Genomic DNA, 24,719 nt, shown 5'->3' with positions numbered 1-24,719 from the left:
AATCAGTGTTGAAAGACTTACAAAGGGTTCTTTTGTGGCATCAAATGACTGCCAGATCTTAATGACAATGACCATTAATCTTATCCTAAAACAAAACTGGCAGACTGACCACAGCAAGATATTTAATTAGATTTTAGCCATCTAAAACATAACAACAAAAAAGGTAACACAAAAATAGCTAATTATGAATTGATCACAAATCCTAACTCCAGTAGGCTGAAATAACAGATTCAAATGGCATGAGTCCCCGTGTCATACCAGGAAATTGAATATGTGACGCACATTGTAAAGATGATGTCGCAAAGTTATGTTGCTTTTCATGGTGTCGAGATTCCACTGTAGTTAAAACTAGTGTATGATCATGCATTGTCACTTGAAACGAAGCAGCTATGCTCTTGGTAATTGGTCTAAACTAGTTCCAATGTCATTTTCCATAAACGACCAAATAATATTATTAGTTTGTGTAATGATCTGAGGAAATTCTGACTACTGGCGATGACCGACTCCGTATGAGAGAGATTGAGAGGGGGAGACAGAAATGGAGAAATAGAGAAAAAGAGAGAGCGAGAGCCAGTACATAGTTACCTGCCTTTCTGTTTATTCAACTGTGAAGCAGTGTCTATTTCATTGTCCATCTTTGTAATGTTGTGCCATAATATCCTAGTCTTGGGGGAAAGGATTGTCTATTGCACTGCAACATTCTAGAGATTTACTTTGTTGGTGGAGGGGTGATAACAGAGAAGCTCATTAGCGAGAGAAGGAAAGCGAGAGCGAGAGTGAGAGATGGATAGCGCTAGCCCCATCTGACTACTGTCTCTATCCTCTTCCCCCTCCAGCCTTGTCGTCATCATCATAGCCAAGGCCTCAGTTACATCCTTCAGCCTTGTCATCATCACAGCCAATTCTTCAGTTACATCCTTCAAACAGCATTTTACATCAGAACACCACTGGCTCTCAGTGTAGGAAGTATAGGCCCCTACACCCTTCCCACAATGTGTTAGGAAGTGTAATGTGTAGCTAGTGCTGAAACAAATCTCTCTGAAGTCGTGGTTACTGGCTAATGGTAATGATGTAGTCTGAGAAAAAGCATGTAGGGTAAGCTTCCTAACCATTCCCTAACCAAATCGTCTGGAACTGTTCTAGAGGTCTCTGCTTCGTGTCTATATTTTGAAAGAGGAATTGGCCTGATCAACTCAAAAGTTTGTAGTAGAAAAATGTATACATTTCAAAAAAGAAAAACCCTCTTCCAGGGTTACTTCGGCACCAGCCTTATGCTTAGTCAGCTTTAGACAGTCGCCAAAACACGTTCGTTTGCACTGACCTCTCCTGCTAAAAAATAATAAATTAAAACTTAAAAGAAAACAGGTTTTTCCTTTTTTCAAATGTAGTGTCTATACGTTGACACACAACCATATAGTCTAGGTTCACTTTTCCTATGGGTCAGCTACTAGACTGTCGATGTTTACATCCCTGCAGAGTAAAGTCTGTGGTTGGCCATAATATGGTTCTCACTGGGTTGTCACTATCATGCTTGAAAGTGCACATTTGAACCTTGAATGCAGTTTTGACTCCTGAAGGTGAATCTAACTTTTCATCAAGAGCTAATAGCTCAAAGCTATGATAATATGGCCAATTGTATTCCTTTCTAGAATGGCTGTCTGGTAGAAACAATCTCCCAGCAACATCTTTTAAATGCCTCTAAAGCAGTGATGTAGGGGTAAAACAAAATTGGTGAGAAAACTCTCGGGTTGTAATGCTTCCTATTCTTTCAATGCTTTTTCAAACAAAGGTGTGTAAAGTGTGTTTACTTGACTACTGCTCTAAAGGGACCAGATAAACATCTCACAACCAGAAAACCAGTTTATATCCAGGAAATGATGTCATTATGACATCACATGCCATAAGCTACACAGCTTTAGGAAACCTCACCCCTGTTCATGAAGGTATCTGATGTTTCATTGTCTAACGTAACGATGACATCCCTGTGGTTGGCAGGAAGACCTGAAGATCACCCACCACGCTGACAACAGCCTGAGCAGTTTCTGTAAGTGGCAGAAACGTCTCAACGTGAAGGGAGAAGAACACGCGGTCCATCACGACGTGGCCGTCCTTCTCACCAGGTAATCCACTCGCACCAAGGCTGACTTCCATTTGCAGTCTATTGGGGAGAGGATGTATACTGAACAAAAATATAAAGGCAACATGCAACAATTTCAAAGATTTTACTGAGGTACAGTTCATATAAGAAAATCAGTCAATTGACATCTGTGGCATTGTGTTGTGTGACAAAACTGCACATTTTAGTGACTTTTTATTGTCCCAAGCACAAGGTGCACCTGTGTAATGGTCATGCTGTTTAATCATTTTCTTGATATGCCACACCTGTCAGGTGGATAGATTATCTTGGCAAAGGAGAAATGCTCACTGACAAGGATGTAAACAAATTTGTACCCAAACATTTTAGATAAATAAGCTTTTGTGTATATGGAACATTTCTGGGATATTTTATTTTAGCTCATGAAACATGGGGCCAACACTTTACATGTTGCGTTTATATTTTTTGTTCAGTGTACTTTCCTCTCCTTACTTGTGCTTTCTGAATAGTAGTACCTTTTGGTGCTGTCCTCAAAGCTGAAGGAAGTGTACTGTCCTCCTCGCAAGCGTCTGTCCTATTTTATTTATCTCGAAACGCCTAAAATTGATTTCTCCTCACCATTCAGTCATGGAGGACAGTCCTTTTAAAACAATGAATGGAATGAATGTGAGACATTACATGTAGAACACCATACTGGAACAAAACAGCCTTGAGATCCTTCGCCGACCTTCGCCGACCTTCCCCTCCCATTGATGGCCTGATTGTTATTCGCTGTAGTTTTTTACCACCAGAAACTAATTGTATTTTCCCTTCTTAATTGAATAGACCTTTTTTTCCTCCCTCGCTCCATCTCTTTGATGAGACCGCTTTCCACTCAAAGCCACTCATTAAACCACGACTCTTTTGTTTGACAAACTAGTGCAATTAGAGGCTCCACCAGAACTTTAATTTGAGCAGCGCCACAACAACAAGGATATTTCCAGAGATTTGGTGACATTCCCTGGACCTTTTTCAGAAGGTAGTTGGAGCTCCTGAGTTGTGCTTTTCTGCAATTGTGTTAATTTAAGTAGCTTTTCCACAGAGACTCATCCTACCAGTCATGGTCTCGATAGATTCAGCACATTAAACACATGTCAAGAGTAGGAAGTGATGATGTTAATGGTCATTGTTGTGCTCCTTATTACAATGTTTCAGTCCTTCTCTCCCTCTGTCCTCTCCTTCTCTCCCGCTCTCCTCCCTTTTCCTCTCTCTCTCTCCCTCCTCCCCTCTCCTTCTCCTTCCCTTTTCCTCTCCCTCCTCTCCTCAGAAAGGACATCTGTACAGCCATCAATAAGCCATGTGAGACCCTGGGCCTGTCTCATGTGGCAGGCATGTGTCAGCCCCACCGCAGCTGCAGCATCAGTGAGGACACGGGCCTGCCGCTGGCCTTCACCGTCACCCACGAGCTCGGGCACAAGTAAGTGCATCGCATGTGCACATGGACACATACACGCACACACTCACACTGACACCACACCTCATATAACTTTCTGTCACTTGGTTGTGTATTTTTTTATTTTTTTTATTTCACCTTTATTTAACCATGTAGGCTAGTTGAGAACAAGTTCTCATTTACAACTGCGACCTGGCCAAGATAAATCAAAGCAGTGTGACACAAACAACAACCCAGAGTTACACATGGAATAAACAAACATACAGTCAATAATACAATAGAGAAAGTCTATATACAGTGTGTGCAAATGAGGTAGGATAAGGTGGGTGAGGCAATAAATAGGCCATAGTGGAAAAAAATAATTACAGTATGGCAAATTAAACATTGGGGTGATAGATGTGAAGAAGATGAGTGTGCAAGTAGCGGTACTGGGGTGCAAAGGAGCAAAATAAATAACAATATGGTGATGAGGTAGTTGGATGGGCTATTTACAGATGGGCTATGTACAGGTGCAGTGATCTGTGAGCTGCTCTGACAGCTGGTGCTTAAAGCTAGTGAGGGAGAGATGAGTCTCCAGCTTCAGTGATTTTTGCAGTTCATTCCAGTCATTGGCACCAGAGAACTGGAAGGAAAGGCGGCCGAAGGAGGAGTTGGCTTTGGGGAGGACCAGTGAAATATACCTGCTGGAGCGCTTGCTACGGGTGGATGCTGCTATGGTGACCAGTGAGCTGAGATAAGGCGGGGCTTTACCTAGCAATGACTTATAGATGACCTGGAGCCAGTGGGTTTGGCGACTGATATAAAGCGAGGGGCAGCCAACGAGTGTAACGGTTGTCGTCGGATATAGACCAAAATGCAGCGGGGAAATGTGCACTCATCTTCTTTATTATAAACGGACAAGAAGGAGAACCAAAACAAACATGTACACAAAGAAAACACACCGACTAATCACAAGCTGGTAAGGCACAAGGCTATACACAGAACAATCTCCCACAAAATACTCAACAAACACATACCTATATATAGGACTCTCAATCAGAGGCAACTAGAAAACACCTGCCTCCAATTGAGAGTCCAACCCCAATTAACAAAACATAGAAAGACAAAAGACTAGACAGAACATAGAAATACACTAACATAGAACAGTGCCCAAAAACCCCCGGAATACATAAATCAAATACCCTACTAAACAAACCACCACCCCGAACCATATAAAACAAATACCCTCTGCCACGTCCTGACCAAACTACAATAACAAATAACCCCTATTACTGGTCAGGACGTGACAACGAGAGCATACAGGTCGCAGTGGTGGGTAGTATATGGGGCTTTGGATGGGACTGTGATAGACTGCATCCAATTTGCTGAGTAGAGTGTTGGAGGCTATTTTGTAAATGACATCACCGAAGTCAAAGATCGGTAGGATAGTCAGTTTTACTAGGGTATGTTTGGGAGCATGAGTGAAGGATGCTCTGTTGCGAGATAGGAAGCCAATTCTCGATTTAATTTTGGATTGGAGATGCTTAATGTGAGTCTGGAAGGAGAGTTTACAGTCTAACCAGACACCTAGATATTTGTAGTTGTCCACATATTCTAGGTCAGATCCGTCCAGAGTAGTGATGCTGGACGGGTGGGTAGGTGTGGGCAGCGATTGGTTGAAGAGCATGCATTTAATTTTACTTGCATTTAAGAGCAGTTGGAGGCCACGGAAGGAGAGTTGTATGGCAATGAAGTTCATCTGGAGGTTAGTTAATAACCTCTCTGGGATATGTGGGACACTAGCGTCCCACCTCGACAACAGCCAGTGAAATTGCAGGGCGCCTGTCCCGGCTCCTCCTCTGCAGTGCAGGGGCGGTTCCTCCTGCAGGCAGAGGAGGGTCGTTAGTGATTGGAGCTGGTGTTGATTGGAGCCACCTGGGCTCAGGGTATTTAACAAACTGCTCCACTAACCTCTCTGTCTCCTCGCCCTGCTCCTCCAGGTATGATCCTGTTTCGTTTGTTCCTTTATTGGTTTATTTAGCTTCCATTCAGTCATGTTTACACACACATATTCACACATCCATGCACCCTACATACACCCTACATTATGACATTTCCACACCTCATTCCTTTTTTTCTTTGTTTAGAATTAAGTTTTGTTTGATAATAAAGAACTTTTTGAATTGGCCTATAACGGTTGTTGATGTCCTCTCATTTTTGCCACAGGCTATGAGCCGGCCTGTGACAGCGCCAAATTCAAAACAACAAATCTTACAAAAAACGTTTAGCCATTTTCCAGCCGAAGAGAGGAGTCACAAAAAGCAGAAATAGAGAGAAAATTAATCACTAACCTTTGATGATCTTCATCAGACGGCACTCACAGGACTTCATGTTACACAATACATGTATGTTTTGTTCAATAAAGTTCATATTTATATCCAAGAATCTCAGTTGACATTGGCGCGTTATGTTCAGTAATGTTTTGCCTACAAAACATCCGGTGATTTTGCAGAGAGCCACATCAATTTACAGAAATACTCATAAACTTTGATGAAAGATACAAGTGTTATGCATAGAATTATAGATACACTTCTCCTTAATGCAACCGCTGTGTCAGATTTCAAAAAAGCTTCACGGCGAAAGCACACCTTGTGATAATCTGAGTACAGCGCTCAGCCACCAAAACAAGCCATACACATACCCGCCATGTTGTGGAGTCAACAAAAGTCAGAAATAGTGTTATAAATATTCACTTACCTTTGATCTTCATCAGAATGCACTCCCAGGAATCCCAGTTCCACAATAAATGTTTGTTTTGTTCGATAAAGTTATATTCCAAATGCACAAGGCGCAGGCATTAAGTCCAGACGAAAAGTTTAAAAAAATCCACTACAGTTTGTAGAAACATGTCAAACGATGTATCGAATCAATCTTTAGGCTGTTTTTATCAGAAATCTTCAATAATATTCCAACTGGACAATTCCTGTCTTTAGAAATGAAAGGGAACGCAGCTCACGCTCACGGCCGTGTGCATGATTTAGCTCATGGCATTCTGCCAGACCCCTGATTCAAACAGCTCTTATTCTCTCCCCTTTCACAGTAGAAGCCTGAAACAACGTTCTAAAGACTGTTGACATCTAGTGGAAGCCTTAGGAAGTGCAATCTGACCCCACAGACACTGTATATTGGATAGGCAATCACTTAAACTACAAACCTCAGATTTCCCACTTCCTGGTTGGATTTTTTCTCAGGTTTTTGCCTGCCATATGAGTTCTGTTATACTCACAGACATCATTCAAACAGTTTTAGAAACTTCCGAGTGTTTTCTATCAAAATCTACTAATTATATGCATATTCTAGCTTTTGGGTCTGAGTAGCAGGGAGTTTACTCTGGGCACCTTATTCATCCAAGCTACTCAATACTTCCCCCAGATCCCAAAGAAGTTAACACAGTGTCCAAAGAAGGGCCAGAAGTATACAAAATGGTGTCGTCTGCGTAGAGGTGGATCAGAGAATCACCAGCAACAAGAGCGACATCATTGATGTATACAGAGAAAAGAGTCGACCCGAGGATTGAACCCTGTGGCACCCCCATAGAGACTGCCAGAGGTCCGGACAACAGGCCCTCCGATTTGATACACTGAACTCTATCAGAGAAGTAGTTGGTGAACCAGGCGAGGCAGTCATTTGAGAAACCAAGGCTGTTGAGTCTGCCGATAAGATTGTGGTGATTGACAGAGTCGAAAGCCTTGGCCAGGTCGATGAAGACAGCTGCACAGTATTGTCTCTTATCGATGGGGGTTATGCTATCGTTTAGGACCTTGAGCGTGACTGAGATGCACCCATGACCAGCTCTGAAACCAGATTGCATAGCGGAGAAGGTACGGTGGGATTCAAAATGGTCTGTGATCTGTTTGTTAACTTGGCTTTTGAAGACAAGCTAGTAATAGGGGTTGCGACAATTTCGGCGGATAATTTTAGGAAGAGAGGGTCCAGATTGTCTAGCCCTGCTGATTTTGTAGGGGTCCAGATTTTTCAGCTCTTTCAGGACATCAGTTATCTGGATTTGGGTGAAGGAGAAATGGGGGAGGCTTGGGCAAGTTGCAGTGAGGGGTGCAGGGCTGTTAACCGGGGTAGGGGTAGCCAGGTGGAAAGCATGGCCAGCCGTAAAAAAATGGTTATTGAAATTCTCAATTATCGCAGATTTATTGGTGGTGACAGTGTTTCCTAGCCTCAGTGCAGTGGGCAGCTTGGAGGAGGTGCTCTTATTCTCCATGGACTTGTCACGTGGTATGTCACATGGTTGGATGTGTCACATGGTTTATTGTGTCACATGGTTGGTGGTTGGATGTGTCACTTGGTTGGATGTGTTTGATTTGCCATATTCTCTGCGATTACGGGTTGAATGTTAAGTGTTACAGTGCCTTCACAAAGTATTGCACATTTTTGTTGTGTTACAGCCTGAATTCAAAATAGATAAAATTATAAATCCTCACCCATCTACACACAATGCCCCATATTGACAATACGAAAACATGTTTTTAGACATTTTTGTTATTACATAAATATCTAATTTGCATAAGTATTCACACCCTTTAGTCAATACTTTGTAGAAGCACTTTTGGCAGCGATTACAGTTTTGAGTCATCTTGGGGGTGTCTGGATCAGCTTTGAGTCGTTTTGGGTATGTGTCTGGATCAGCTTTGAGTCATCTGGGGGATGTCTGGATCAGCTTTGAGTCATCTGGGGGATTTCTGGATCAGCTTTGAGTCGTCCTGGGTATGTCTGGATCAGCTTTGAGTCATCTTGGGTATGTGCCTGGATCAGCTTTGAGTCGTCTAGGGTATGTCTGGATCAGCTTTGAGTCGTCTAGGGTGTCTGGATCAGCTTTGAGTTGTTTTGGGTATGTGTCTGGATCAGCTTTGAGATCAGCTTTGAGTCGTCTTGGGTATGTGTCTGGATCAGCTTTGAGTTGTTTTGGGTATGTCTGGATCAGCTTTGCGCAACTGGATTTGGAGATTTTATCAAACTCTTAAGTTACATTGGGAGCGGCGGTGAACAGCTGTCTTCAAGTCTTTCCACAGATTTTCAATGGGATTCAAGTCTGGGCTTTGGCTGAGCCACTAAAGGACTTTCACATTCTTGTTCTGAAACTATTCCAGCATTGCTTTAGCTATATGCTTGGGGTCATTGTCCTGTTAGACTGGTGCAAATGTTTACATTCCAAGGTCGTTTGCACTCTGAAGTAGCATCTTACCAAGGATGTTCCTGTATTTGGCTCATTCATTGTTCCCTCTATCATTACCAGTCTCCCAGTCCCTGCCGCTGAAAAGCATCCCCATAGCATGATGCTACCACCACCATGATTCACGGTAGGGATGGTGTTAGAAGGGTGATGAGCTGTGCCTGGTTTTATCCAGATATATCGCTTTGCATTCAGGCCAAATAGTTACATTTTTTGTCCCATCAGACCAGAGAATCTTTTGCCTTATCTGAATCTTTCAAGTGCCTTTTAGGAAACTCCGGATGCGCTGTCATGTGCTTTTTTCTCAGGAGTGGCTTCCGTCTGTCCACTCTACCATAAAGCCCAGATTGATCAATTGCTGTAGAGACTGTTGTCCTTCTGGCAGGCTCTCCCATCTCAGCCAATGAACTCTATAGTTCTGTCAGAGTGGTTATTGGGTTTTTGGTCACCTCCCTGACCAAGGTTCTTCTTGCCCGGTTGCTCAGTTTGGTTGGACGGCCAGCTCTATGCAGAGTCTGGGTAGTTCCATATTATTTTCAATTTCCAAATGATGGAGACCATTGTGCTCTTGGAAACTTCAACAATCTAGAAAATATTTTACACCCTTCCCCAGATATACCGTGAGCTTCAAAAGTATTGGAGCAGTGACACGTGTTGTTGTTTTGACTCTCTACTCCAGCACATTGGATTTAAAATGATACAATGACTATGAGGTCAAACCCCCAAGACATTCTAACCTCTCAACATTTCAATTAAAACCGGAGAGGTTAGCACAAATATCATACCCTCCCAAAAATGGCAACCTCCCAGGTTGTAATTGAAATGTTGAGAGGTTAGAATTTCTTGGGGGGGGGTTAACCTCATAGACATTATATCATTTAAAATCCAAAGTGCTAGAGTACAGAGCCTAAACAACAACACGTTTGTCACTGTCCCAATACTTTTGGAGCTTACTGTATGCCTCATCACAATTCTCTCTCTGTGATCTACGGACAGTTCCTTGGACTTCATGGTATAGTTTCTCCTCTGACATGCACTAAATCAAGTCCAAACAATTGAAGTGGCCACAGGTGGACTCCAATCAAGTTGTAGTGACATCTCAAGGATGTTCAAAGGAAGCTATGTTTGGAGTGTCATAGCAAAGAGGTGTGAATACTTATGTGAATTAGATATTTCTGCATTTTATTTTCAATAAATTAGCAAAAATGTCTAAAAACATGTTTTTTTCACTTTGTAATTATGGGGTACTGTGTGTAGACAGGGTGAGAAAAATATATTTAATCCTTTTTTTTAATTCAGGCTGTAACACAACAAAATGTGGTATAAGTCAAGGGGTATGAATACTTTCTGAAGGCACTGTATGCGTTGTGTGTTTGAGTGTCTGGGGCTATCAATCAAGAAGACAATTAATGTAATATTTGAATGGCTTGACGTCTAGATTTGACAATTAATGAATTATCTGCTTATTCTTCATGAAATTATTTGCAGTGGCACAAAATGGTCCTTACTGCGACAGTATTTTAATTATTAATGAACACATGGAATATTCTCTGCCCTCTTCTCAGCACTTCGATGTTTAATGCATTAAATGCATAACATTATCATATATATATACGATATTTAAATTCTGCTTTTGCAACAAAAAAAAACATGTCCTGTCAATGTGCCCAGGGATTCGCTAAATCATCACCTTACTAGCTAAACATACACAGAACATCTAATTTAAAAAACACAATTTCTTCCTCACTGCATATTTCATGTTTTTGTTCAACCAGCAAACACATTCTACCCACTCAAATCAAATCCAATTTTGTTTGTCACATACACATGGTTAGCAGATGTTAATGCGAGTGTAGCGAAATGCTTGTGCTTCTAGTTCCGACAGTGCAGTAATATCTAACAAGTAATCTAACAAATTCACAACAACTACCTTATACACACAAATGTAAAGGGATGGAATAAGAATATGTACATATATATAAATGGATGAGTGATGGCCGTGCGGCAAAGGCAAGTTGCAAAAGATGGTATGAAATACATTATATATATGAGATGAGTAATGTAGGAAATGTAAACATTATTAAAGTGCCATTATTTAAAGTGACTAGTGATACCTTTTATTAAATCCATTTATTAAAGTGACCAGTGATTTGGGTCTGTATGTTGGCAGCAGCCTCTCTATGTTAGTGATGGCTGTTTAACAGTGGCCTTGAGATAGAAGCTGTTTTTCAGTCTCTCGGTTCCAGCTTTGATGCACCTGTACTGACCTCGCCTTCTGGATGATAGCGGGGTGAACGGCAGTGGTTCGGGTGGTTGTTGTCCTTGATGATATTTTTGGCCTTCCTGTTACATCGGGTGCTGTAGGTGTCCTGGAGGGCAGGTAGTTTGCCCCCGGTGATGCGTTGTGCAGACCGCACTACCCTCTGGAGAGCCTTGCGGTTGAGGGCGGTGCAGTTGTCGTACCAGGCGGTGATACAGCCCGACAGGATGCTCTTGATTGTGCATCTGTAAAAGTTTGTCAGGGTTTGTGATGCGTTCCGCATCATTACATTTACATTTACATTTACGTCATTTAGCAGACGCTCTTATCCAGAGCGACTTACAGTAGTGAATGCATACATTTCATACAATTTCATACATTTCATACATTTTTTATCTGTGCTGGCCCCCCGTGGGAATCGAACCCACAACCCTGGTGTTGCAAACACCATGCTCTACCAACTGAGCTACAGGGAATACCTGTTATTGTTTTTCTTTCCAATTCAAAGTTGTTTCCAGTGATGACTACCCACTGGGCACAAACTGGTTGAATCAACGTTTTTTCAACGTAATTTGTCAACGTATTGTGATGTGGAATCTACGTGGAAAATGTATTGGATGTGAAAAAAGTAATCAATGCAAACTGTTGTATTGAGGGTGAAATTTCAACCACAGGATTATGTCATCATGGTAACCAAATTTCAACATATTCAAACAACAAAATATATTGAATGTGTACCTTTTTTTAAACAACGTCAGATCTTTAACGTTATTTCCACTATCAGGAGAAAAAAACAATAGGCTGTGCAGCACCTCCTACTGGAGAATTGATCTATCTAGAAGCTACCCTTTGGACTCCAATCCAGGGTTTTAACCAAGCCCAGTTTAGCTAGAATAATTGTCACTGACTATTACCAATGTGCTATCCTGAGAATGATTGTTGAGAGACCTCCACTTAAAAACTAAATAGATTTACTGTTGCTATCGAACTAATTCCATAGAGTAGGTTTAACAGAGTAAATTAAACGTGACCATACTTTATCACTCATATCTTCAATGATGCTATTGAGACCTATATAGCATTTGCAAAGTCATCAACAGCTATGTTTTCAATTTAACCCAGTTTCAACTAAAAGTAGACAATACATAGGCCTAGGGTTTCACGCTCTGGTTGGTTTAAAATGTAATTATATTTAGTTATATTGAGTTGTTTGGTTGTCAACGCAACCAAATATCAACATTTGAAGGGGTTTTATCGTCTGTTTGGATAGTTCCATCTTTGCCACTAACTTAGTCTGGCTTTAATTCCAGTTTGTCAACAAATTGATATACAAATTAGTAGTTGATATCTAAGTAAAAAAATAAAGCTAAATCAGTTCAAATTTTTTCAAGTTTGATTTGATTTAGTCCTATTCTTTAACTTAAAGTTTTGGTCAAGATGGAAACTCGAATCCAACATATCAATGATTAATTTGTAGACAAACTGGAATTAAAGCCAGACTCAGTGGCTCAGATGGAACTATCCAAGGAGAAGATGCATCTCCTTCAAATTGTGATATTTGGTTTTGTTGACAACCAAAGACAAGTCAATATCACTTTTGAAATACAATAACTATCCTATTAAGTTGTCAACAAGTTCTCAAATGATATGTTGGATTCACGTCTTCAACTCAGCCAAAAATAAAAGTGAAAGAATGTGATTAAGCCAGTGGCTCAGAAGGAACTATCCAAGCAGCAGATACATCTTCTTTAAATGTAATATTTTGATGCCTTGTCAACCAAACACAATTCAATATTACTTTTGTAATACAGTAAATGGCCTTGAGTTACCAACTAATGTAACAATCAACCTTAAAATGAGTAACACATCCATGGCCACATTGTGAGGTTACTGCAACTATATAAATGTCTTCCTATGTAATCATATAAAGTGTGTATGTTAGAGATGGCATGAATAGGTCATCGCAGGTCGGGTGGAAATCTTCACAATTCCTGCAATAATCTGACCAGAATCTCCAACAGAATTGATCACTTGCACCATGTACTTTTTAATGTAATCTCAACTGTAATCCAGGTCATTTGGTTCTGCTATTAGATGAAGCACAGTGATAACGCAATCTGATGTATAAATAAACAACATATCTGACATTGTATTCCCATTTGAGCTTTGCTGTCCTTTTAAATGTTTGAAGCGCAGGGATTGACATTTGGGTGACAACTTTTCCATTGGAATTTGGTTGTGCTTATAGATGGTTGATAGAATAGTAACACATTGGAAATTCAACATTTTAGCTGTAATTTTTGAGTGGGTGAATCTCATTTATCCAACGTCTCAGCCCAAATGTTACCCAATTATCCAGGTTGAAATGATGTGGTGTGCTCAGTGGGTAGTGAAGAGTAGTCTACAACAAAAATGGCTTCTCTATTTTGGAAGATAGGAAAGAGGAAAAACAGACCCAGGTGGCCCAAACAAAGCTCTAAAGCTTCTGTCTGATATCTCATGTCTCTCTGCTACCAATTACAGGTATCCAACACCTTTTGATCTTCTTTGTTGACAACATCACACTAAGATATTGTTCTTCACACGTACAGTAAGTCACATGTGCCAACGCACTCAGATATTGAGTTCTTCACACTAAAGCTGATGTCATACGAAGCAACCTGGATGCAATTTATGTCCACCTGTCACCCTCAACCTCAAAAAACTGCCTGCAACATAGTTGCATTGCATCATCGCAAGAGATAGAAACTGACTGGATACAATGTCCAGTCAGTAAGCAGAAACAAGTTTACATGACTCGTCATATCGTTCCGTTCCAGTTGTCATGTTTATTTTGTATTCATTTTTTTTACTTTTACCCCATTTTCATGATATCCAACTGGTAGTACGGACTCGGGAGAGGCGAAGGTCGAGAGCCATGCGCCCTCCGAAACACAACCCTGCTAAGCTGCACTGCTTCTTTACACAATGCTTGCTTAACCCGGAAGCCAGCCGCACCATTGTGTCGGAGGAAACACTGTACACATGGCGACCGGAGTAAGCTTGCAGGCGCCAAGCCCGCCACAAAGGGTCGCTAGAGCGCAATGGGACAAAGACATCCCGGCCGGCCAAACCCTCCCCTAATCAGGACGACGCTATTCCAATTGACCGGGAGGCCTCAAGCACCGTCATGCAGTGCCTTAGACCGCTGCGCCACTCGGGAGGCCTAATAAATGTCATTTTAAAAGTGAACTCAGACCTTTCTCTGTCCAGTTTCAACTGAAATTGTCCAACAAGAACTGCACTAGCTAGCTTAGCTTGTCGCTATCTTGGTTAGCTAGCCTCTCTGGGCTAGGCGGGACGAAATCGTCCCACCTACGCAACAGCCAGTTGAATCCTGTGGCGCGATTTTCAAAACCTTTGAAATGCTATTACTTCAATTTCTCAAACATATGACTATTTTACAGCTATTTAAAGACAAGACTCTCGTTAATCTAACCACACTGTCCGATTTCAAAAAGGCTTTACAACGAAAGCAAAACATTAGATTATGTCAGCAGAGTACCAAGCCAGAAATAATCAGACACCCATTTTTCAAGCTAGCATATAATGTCACAAAAACCCAGAAGACAGCTAAATGCAGCACTAACCTTTGATGATCTTTATCAGATGACACCCCTAGGACATTATGTTATACAATACATGCATGTTTTGTTCAATCAAGTTCATATTTATATCAAAAAACTGCTTTTTACATTGGCGTGTGATGTTCAGAAAATGTATTCCCACCGAAAACTTACACAAAGACAGTTGTGAAGAGGGCACGACAAAGCCTATTCCCCCTCAGGAGACTGAAAAGATTTGGCATGGGTCCCCAGATCCTCAAAGAGTTCGACAGATGCACCATCGAGAGCATCCTGACTGGTTGCATCACTGCCTGGTATGGCAACTGCTCGGCCTCCGACCGCAAGGCACTACAGAGGGTAGTGCGAACGGCCCAGTACATCACTGGGGCCAAGCTTCCTGCCATCGAGGACCTCTATACCAGGCGGTGTCAGGTATATTGTCAAAGACTCCAGCCACCCTAGTCATAGACTGTTCTCTCTGCTACCGCACGGCAAGCGGTACCGGAGCACCAAGTCTAGGTCCAAGAGACTTCTAAACAGCTTCTACCCCCAAGCCGTAAGACTCCTGAACATCTAATCAAATGGCTACCCAGACTATTTGCATTGCCCCCCCCCCCCCCTCTTTTACACCGCTGCTATTCTCTGTTGTTATCATCTATGCATAGTCACTTTAATAACTCTACCCACATGTGCATATTACCTCAACTAACTGGTGTACCACACATTGACTCTGTACCGGTACCCCCCTGTATATAGTCTCGCTATTGTTATTTTACAGCTGCTCTTTAATTACTTGTTACTTTTATTTCTTATTCTTATCCATATTTATATCCATATTTTTTCATACTGCATTGTTTGTTAGGGTGCATGTGACTAATAAAATGTTGATTTGATTTTGAAAGAGAGAGCGAGCGCATGAGAGAGAGAGCATGAGAGAGAGAGAGCATGAGAGAGAGAGAGCATGAGAGAGAGAGAGCATGAGAGAGAGAGAGCATGAGAGAGAGGGAGCATGAGAGAGAGGGAGCATGAGAGAGAGCATGAGAGAGAGAGCGTGAGAGAGAGAGAGCGCGTGAGAGAGTGAGAGCGTGTGAGAGAGTGAGAGAGCGAAAGTGTGAGAGAGAGAGAGTGTGAGAGAGTGAAAGAGAGAGAGTGAAAGAGAGAGAGAGAGAGAGTGAAAAAGAGAGAGAGCTTGATTTCAATGATGTGCTTTTATTGAGCAGAAAAGGCAGTTTGAGAAAGAAAAAAAATCACAACCAGAAGAAACTTTGTTCCAAATCAAATTTTATTTGTCACATTTGCCGAATACAATGCACAATACATTTATTACATTTTAGTCATTATCAGACTTACAATTAGTGCATTCATCTTAACATAGCTAGGTGATACAACCACATATCACAGTCAAAGTAAGTACCTTTTTTTTATAAAGTAGAAAAGTACATTTCCTGAAGAAAATGTGGTGTTCTTGCTAACTTGTGAAGAATTGATTGATTGATAGGATAGCCTGACCATGTAAAAGTTGGTTTGATGTCTCTAGCTTGAATGGTTTAAGAGTTACTGTTGGTAGGTTATTTTATGCTAATTAATGCACGTTTATATGGTTATAATTGATAAACGTTTTTAAGAATTTGAAGTTAGGATAGCCTTAACATGAGAAAGTTGGTTTGGTGTCTCTAGCTTGAATGGTTTAAACCCCCAAAGGTCGCTGTCCTCGCCCCTGCTAAAATCGAATTAGCATAATACAACACATTTAATAATCTGTCAGTTTAAGCTAGAGATCTGTTTTTTTTTGCATTGGATGTATCACAATCCACCACATCCGCTTAGGTAACACTTCTGCGGTGAAAGGTGACAGAGCTAGAGCGGTGTTTTTCAGAACGAAAATGGAAAGAGGAGACTTACACCTACATGTCGGTTGTTTTGCTCTAGGACGACCACAGGCCACACAAGACTCATCTGAAGTCGGTACAGCCGACCTGCTAACTTCTGTCTGTAGCGTCCGAATAGTTGGGGCTACACACTAATATGACCCATCTGTGTAAAGGTGAGACTCTCACAAACACGTATAGTACCAGTCAAAAGTTTGGACACACCTACTCATTCAAGGGTTTTTCTTTATTTTTACTATTTTCTACATTGTAAAATAATAGTGAAGACATCAAAACTATGAAATAACACACATAGAATCATGTAGTAACCAAAAAAGTGTTAAACAAATCAAATATAATTTGAGATTTGAGATTCTTCAAAGTAGCCACCCTTTGCCTTGATGACAGCTTTGCACACTCTTGGCATTCTCTCAACCAGCTTCACCTGGAATGCTTTTCCAACAGTCTTGAAGGAGTTCCCATATATGCTGAACACTTGTTGGCTGCTTTTACTTCATTCTGCGGTCCAACTCATCCCAAACCATCTCAATTGGGTTGAGGTCAGGTGATTGTGGAGTCCAGGTCATCTGATGAGAGACTCACTCTCCTTCTTGGTCAAATAGCCCTTATACAGCCTGGAGGTGTGTTTTGGGTCATTGTCCTGTTGAAAATCAAATGATAGTCCCACTAAGCGCAAACTATATGGGACGGCGTATAACTTCAGAATGCTGTGCTAGACATGTTGGTTAAGTGTTCCTTGAATTCTAAATAAATCACTGACAGTGTCACCAGTAAGGTGGGAAGCACACATGTGGAGATCATTCGTTCACCTTCTCTGCTTCTCACAAAGACACGGTGGTTGGAATCAAAAATCTCAAATTTGGACTCCAGACCAATTCCACCGGTCTACTGTCCATTGCTCGTGTTTCTTGGCCCAAGCAAGTCTCTTCTTCTTATTGGTGTCCTTTAGTAGTGGATTCTTTGCAGCAATACGACCATGAAGGCCTGATTCATGCAGTCTCCTCTGAACAGTTGATGTTGAGATGTGTCTTATTTATTTGGGCTGTAATTTCTGATGGTAACTCTGATGTTATCCTCTGCAGCAGAGGTAACTCTGGGTCTTCCTTTCCTGTGGCGATCCTCATGAGAGCCAGTTTCATCATAGCGATTGATGGTTTTTGCGACTGCACTTGAAGAAACTTTAAAAGTTCTTAATGTTCCTGGATTGACTGACCTTCATGTCTTAAAGGAATGATGGACTGTCATTTCTCTTAGTTTATTTGAGCTGTTCTTTCCATAATATGGACTTGGTGACTACATTATTCCATGTGTTATTTCATAGTTTTGATGTCTTCACTATTATTCTACAATGTAGAAAATAGTAAAAATAAAGAAAAACTCTTGAATGAGTAGGTGTGTCCAAACTTTTGACTGGTACTGTACATGTCGTTTTTTTTGCTCTAGGACGCCCACATGCCCCACAAGACTCAAAAAAAATGAATGGAAGTACAGTATATATGGAGACGGTTTAGTGACAAACAATTTCCTGATCTTTCTTATGTCTGTCAGATATAAGACAGACACTTCGAACAATCTTTGTTTTGATATTTATTTGAGGACAATCTGTTTTTGCATGTAGTGAATCTGTTTTCAATGCGTTTCTATGGGTCAATAGCAGTAGGGGGTGAGTTATTTTATGCAAATGTAAAGTCGTGGCCAACAGTTTTGAGAATGACACAAATATTAATTTTCACAAAGTCTGCTGCCTCAGTGTCTTTAGATATTTTTGTCAGATGTTACTATGGAATACTGAAGTATAATTACAAGCATTTCATAAGTGTCAAAGGCAATGATGCAAAGAGTCAATATTTGCAGTGTTGACCCTTCTTTTTCAAGAACTCTGCAATCCGCCCTGGCATGCTGTCAATTAACTTCCGGGCCACATCCTGACTGATGGCAGCCCATTCTTGCATAATCAATGCTTGGAGTTTGTCAGAATTGGTGGGTTTTTGTTTGTCCACCCGCTTCTTGAGGATTGACCACAAGTTCTCAATGGGATTAAGGTCTGGGGAGTTTCCTGGCCATGGACCCAAAATATCGATGTTTTGTTCCCCAAGCCACTTAGTTATCACGTTTGCCTTATGGCAAGGTGCTCCATCATGCTGGAAAAGGCATTGTTCGTCACCAAACTGTTCCTGGATGGTTGGGAGAAGTTGCTCTCGGATGATGTGTTGGTACCATTCTTTATTCATGGCTGTGTTCTTAGGAAAATGTGTGAGTGAGCACACTCCCTTGGCTGAGAAGCAACCCCATACATGAATGGTCTCAGGATGCTTTACTGTTGGCATGACGCAGGACTGATGGTAGCGCTCACCTTGTCTTCTCCGGACAAGCTTTTTTCCGGATGCCCCAAACAATCGGAAAGGGGATTCATCAGAGAAAATAACTTTACCCCAGTCCTCAGCAGTCCAATCCCTGTACCTTTTGCAGAATATCAGTCTGTCCCTGATGTTTTTCCTGGAGAGAAGTGGCTTCTTTGCTGCCCCTCTTGACACCAGGCCATCCTCCAAAAGACTTCGCCTCACTGTGCGTGCAGATGCACTCACACCTGCCTGCTGCCCTTCCTCAGCAAGCTCTGTACTGGTGGTGCCCCGATCCCGCAGCTGAATCAACTTTAGGAGACGGTCCTGGCGCTTGCTGGACTTTCTTGGGCGCCCTGAAGCCTTCTCCACAACAATTGAACCGCTCTCCTTGAAGTTCTTGATGATCCGATAAATGGTTGATTTAGGTTCAATCTTACTGGCAGCAATATCCTTGTCTGTGAAGCCCTTTTTGTGCAAAGCAAGGATGATGGCACGTGTTTCCTTGCAGGTAACCATGGTTGACAGAGGAAGGACAATGATTCCAAGCATCACCCTCCTTTTGAAGCTTCTAGTCTGTTATTCGAACTCAATCAGCATGACAGAGGGATCTCCAGCCTTGTCCTCGTCAACACTCACATCTGTGTTAACGAGAGAATCACTGACATGTCAGCTGGTCCTTTTGTGGCAGGGCTGAAATGCAGTGGAAATTTTGGGGGGGATTCAGTTCATTTGCATGGCAAAGAGGGACTTTGCAATTAATTGCAATTCATCTGATGACTCTTCATAACATTCTGGATTATATGCAAATTTCCATCATACAAACTGAGGCAGCAGACTTTGTGAAAATTAATATTTGTGTCATTCTCAAAACTTTTGGCCACGACTGTATGCACATTATATATAATTATAGTTGATAATTTGATGTTAAGATAGCTTGAACATATTTGTTAAGTTGGTCTTGTAGCTTGATTGGCCAAGGAGCAGGACCATTTTTAACATCTTCCGCTGTATTCCTATGGTACTCATTCAAACTAATGTTAAGTTATGCAAATGTTTTATGGTTATAGTTCAAAATTAAATAGTATAAAAAATCATTGGACAAGCAATCTAAGTATAGTGTAGAATTAGAATGCTGTGATTCAAGTTAGTTAAGTCAGAAAACAAGTCGTGCAGCACACAAGTTAAATGAATTCGCTCTGTGGTATGTAGATCCAAATGCCCAATAACAAGAAAATGAAGGTCCACTCTCTTGGGATGAAGGTGATTGAAGATACATCTGTTTATTCCATTAGGGACAAACATCTCACCCCGTCAGGTTTTATCATTGTCAATGTCATAGCCTTAATTCAAAGGGAGTGGACCTTATCAATGCTGTGTATGAATGCAAAACCTAATAGAGTTTGATAGTAGTTGAGGTCAACTCCAGTCAATGCATAGCATGTCTCTATACGTGTCCCACTTTTTTAAAGAGCTCTAACTGAACCAGCACTGAAAGAGCTTTAACTGAACCAGCACTGACTTAGGCATTTGTTGGAAAGGGGCCCTTTACTATATACAGCAACAGGGTATGTAAATACAATTAAAAGTGAGTTTACCTAGTCTTTGAGGCTTCAGCCCTCGCCTTGGAGTCTTTAGACCGTCACAGAGTGAAGCTGTGATATTGGTTGGTGGTGCCATATATTGCTAAGCCCCCTGGTGTGATTCAGATTGGTTTCTAAATACTCCACTCAGTGGCCATAGGGGGTAAATGGGACTGGGTCGGTTAACGCTTGTGTGAGATCCGGAAGTCCGGCGACTGATGAAAGCAATGTGTCGCATTAGCTTAGCGGGCTATGCTACCCACTACAAAGACACCAAGACTGCTGCCAGACATGTTGGTCAAAGGATTTTGTGCGGTTTCCAAGGCAGGCTCTGGCAGCATTTGATGTGTATACAGTACATGTCTGTCTCTACTGTGTGAATGTGTATGTTCATACGTGTGCTTATTAAAGTGTGGGTCTAGGCAGCCTGTCTAGGCAGTGGCCCCTCAATATACACTCTGCATCAGCTGTGTGTGTATATATTGAGTGGACAAAATATTAGGAATGCCTGTTCTTTCCATGACGGGTTGACCAGGTGAATCCAGGTGACGCTATGATTCTTTATTGATATCACCTGTTAAATCCACTTCAATCCATGTTCCTAATGTTTTGTCCAGTCGATGTATACTGTATATTTGAGAATGGATACTATATTGTATAGTTGTTCACTCACTGTGTTGTCTCTGTGTAGTGTGTGTGTGTGTGTGTGTGTGTTTGCCATTGAGTGCAGACGTGTGTGTGTGTGTGTGTGTCTATATATTCCTATATATCTGTGTACATGTCAAATTGTCCATGCAGCGCCCACTCACTCTCCCTTCTCTCTGTGGGATGTGCTTCTATGCCGCAGCTTTGGGATTCAGCATGATGGGAACGGCAATGACTGTGAGCCGATTGGGAAAAGACCTTTCATCATGTCTCCACAGCTCCTGTATGGCACCTCCACCCCCAGCTGGTCGCGCTGCAGCCGCCAGTACATCACCCGCTTCCTCGAGTGAGTTCAAATTCCTAATTCTATTGTCCTACACTGATGACCTCATCATTCTGTCTACGTTTCTCCCTGTTTCTCTCTCAGACTTTGTAATGATAATGCAAATTATAGTATATAGAAAACCATTCAATCAGGTTTAAATGAACTTGATAGGGTTAATGCAATGTTCCCAAAGGAAAACAGAATGCAAACATAATTTCCCCACTATCTGTTGTTCTCTTTCTGCCTCTCTCTCCGTCTCATCTGTCTTTCTCTCTTTTATTCTCTCTCTCGCTCTTCTCTTCTCACCCCCTTCAAACCACTACTTGTCTCTAACTCCCTATTCTAGAATTCCACTGATGGCCCTTGAATCCATAATACAACTACTCCCCAATAAGGACCTAATGGAATATGTACCGGATAAATGCGCTGATTATGAGTGCGTTCTAATTGTCCCATGGTCTCTTTGTTCCATGTTGCTTGCTTGATGCTTTCAAATTGAGCAGTTCCACCAATGATGTATCCACTTTCAATCTACCATCTACCCAAATAGCCTGGATATGAGAGGGTTGTATGTGGATGGTACTTAGAATGTTTCAATCACAGATCAATAGACAAAACCTCATCACTGCTTACGACCATCCAATCTATCTGAGACTCAGAGACAAGCGTCAGAGACGTGTTTGGTTCCTAAGTAAACTAAGATAAAGGATCTATTTCACACCCTTTCCGGTCATAGGTTTGTGTCCATGAAATATGTTATTTGTTATTTTCGAAGACATGACTGTGTCTCCAGCTTAATGCAAACATACTGAAAGATGTATACTTTGTCACACTACAACAGACATGCTTTCTGCTTTATTTGTGATTTTGCAGCGTGAAAAAACATTTAAATACCTCTTGTAAGCTCTATCAGCTTCACAGGAGGATCGTACGCTGTGCTTTCTGAGGCTTAGACAGGCTTAATAGAATCTTTTAGTGATGATGCATGCCTCTCAGACTTGAATGAGGATAGCAATTGAAACGACTGTCGTGTGTGTGGAGAACCAAGACGCAACAGGGAAGTGTATACTCATCTTCTATTTTTAATATATAAGAAGGAGAAACAAAATAAACACGTATACAATTAACAGAACCGACACTAACAGTTCTGCCATGTGACAAGCACAAAACAGAATACAACTACCCACAATCCACAATACAAACACACCCCTAATTATTGGACCTTCAATCAGAGGCAATGATAGACAGCTGCCTCCAACTGAAGGCCCCAACACCAATTAACTAAACATAGAAATACAAATGACTAGACAGAACATAGAAATAAACTAACAGAAAACAATAACTAAAACCCTGGACTAATAAATCAAATACCCCTCTACCTGGACACATACACAAAACCACCCTGAACCACATAAAACAAATACCCCCTGCCACGTCCTGACCAAACTAAACACGAACAAATAACACCTTTACAGGTCAGAACGTGACAGCAATTAAATAAATATTTACCTGACATTCCCAGAATTCAGGTTCGTAATCAGGCTTCATTAGTATTGTTGCTCAGATTTTATATTTTCATTTATTTTATTTAACCTTTATTTACCTAGGCAAGTCAGTTTAGAACAAATTCTTATTTACAATGATGGCTTACCCCGGCCAAACCCAGACGACGCTGGGCCAATTGTGTGCCGCCCTATGGGACTCCCAATCACGGCCGGATGTGATGCAGCCTGGATTTGAACCAGGGTCTGTAGTGACACCTCTAGCACTGAGATACAGTGCCTTAGACTGGCTGCGCCACTCAGGAGCCCTGACCTGAAGGTAAAAGGATTATTTCAAATCGTGACACTAAATGTCAGAAGTGATATTATGAGGTTTTCTAGAGGAAGGCAATATCATGGTTGAATCCATTGCAAATCCCAGAGACATTTGAGGCATTTGAAATGTAAATAAATGCATAGAAATGTATTGATGCGTATCAATGCATTGATACATTGAGGACCACTGGCTGTACCATGCATGTTCTGTCCAGTTGTCCACTCTATATGCAAGACAACTGGCCACCCCTCTGAGCCTGGTTCCACTCTAGGTTTCTGTCTAGGTTCCTGCCTTCTAGGGAGTTTTTCCTAGCCAATGGGCTTCTGCCTCTGTATTGCTTGCTCTTTGGGGTTTAGGCTGGGTATCTGTAAAGCACTTTGTGACAGCTGCTGATGTAAAAAGGCTTTATAAAATCCATTTGATTGATTGAGCATTATAATGTCATGAGCTTACCTTAAGGATATGGTTTATCCTCCAGTTCTGCTCAAAGTACAGTGCCTTGCAAAAGTATTCATCCCCCTTGGGGTTTTTCCTATTTTGTTGCATTATTTTGTTGCACAACCTATAATTTAAATTGATTTTTATTTGGATTTCATGTAATGGACATACACGAAATAGTCCAAAATTGGTGAAGTGAAATGAAAAAAATTACTTGTTTCAAAATATTCAAAAAAAAATTAAAAAGGAAAAGTGGTGCATGCATATGTATTCACCCCCTTTGCTATGAAGCCCATATATAAGATATGGTGCAACCAATTACCTTCAGAAGTCACATAATTAGTTAAATAATGTCCACCTGTGTGCAAGTGTCACATGATCTCAGTATATATACACTTGTTCTGAAAGGCCCCAGTGTCTGCAACACCACTAAGCAAGGTGCACCACCAAGCAAGTGGCAACATGAAGAACGAGGAGCGCTCCAAACAGGTCAGGGAAAAAGTTCTGGAGAAGTACAGATCAGGGTTGGGTTATAAAAAATATACTTTGAACATCCCACGCAGCACCAATATGTCCATTATTAAAAAAATTGAAAGAATATGGCACCACAACAAACCTGCCAAGAGAGGGCCGCCCACCAAAACTCACGGACCAGGCAAGGAGGGCATTAATCAGAGAGGCAACAAAGAGACCAAAGATAACCCTGAAGGAGCAGCAAAGCTCCACAGCGGAGATTGGACTTTCTGTCCATAGGACCACTTTAAGCCGTACACTCCACAGAGCTGGGCTTTACAGAAGAGTGGACAGAAAAAAGCCATTGCTTAAAGAAAAAAAAACATTTTGGCCATCAAGGAAAACGCTATGTCTGGCGCAAACCCAACACCTCATCACCTCGAGAACACCATCCCCACAGTGAAGCATGGTGGTGGCAGCATCATGCTGTGGGGATGCTTTTCATTGGCAGGGACTGGGAAACTGGTCAGAATTGAAGGAATGATGGACGGCGCTAAATACAGGGAAATTCTTGAGGGAAACCTGTTTCAGTCTTCCAGAGATTTGAGACTGG

General features: G+C 41.5%; 1 protein-coding gene across 1 annotated transcript in view; it reads left to right on the top strand.

Annotated features, from left to right (window-relative positions):
- Positions 1-24,719, top strand: part of LOC106562791 (A disintegrin and metalloproteinase with thrombospondin motifs 7) — a 158,760-nt gene that overhangs the window by 19,767 nt on the left and 114,274 nt on the right. Inside the window, exons 6-8 of the mRNA XM_082957946.1 lie at positions 1,996-2,120; positions 3,402-3,551; positions 21,275-21,418. Of these exons, the coding sequence (XP_082814072.1) occupies positions 1,996-2,120; positions 3,402-3,551; positions 21,275-21,418 (419 nt within the window). The remainder of the gene's footprint in view (positions 1-1,995; positions 2,121-3,401; positions 3,552-21,274; positions 21,419-24,719) is intronic.

Source organism: Salmo salar, chromosome 11, assembly GCF_965601325.2.
Source record: "Salmo salar chromosome 11, fSalSal1, whole genome shotgun sequence".
NCBI lineage: Eukaryota > Metazoa > Chordata > Actinopteri > Salmoniformes > Salmonidae > Salmo > Salmo salar.
This window is presented reverse-complemented; position numbering and strand designations above follow the sequence as displayed.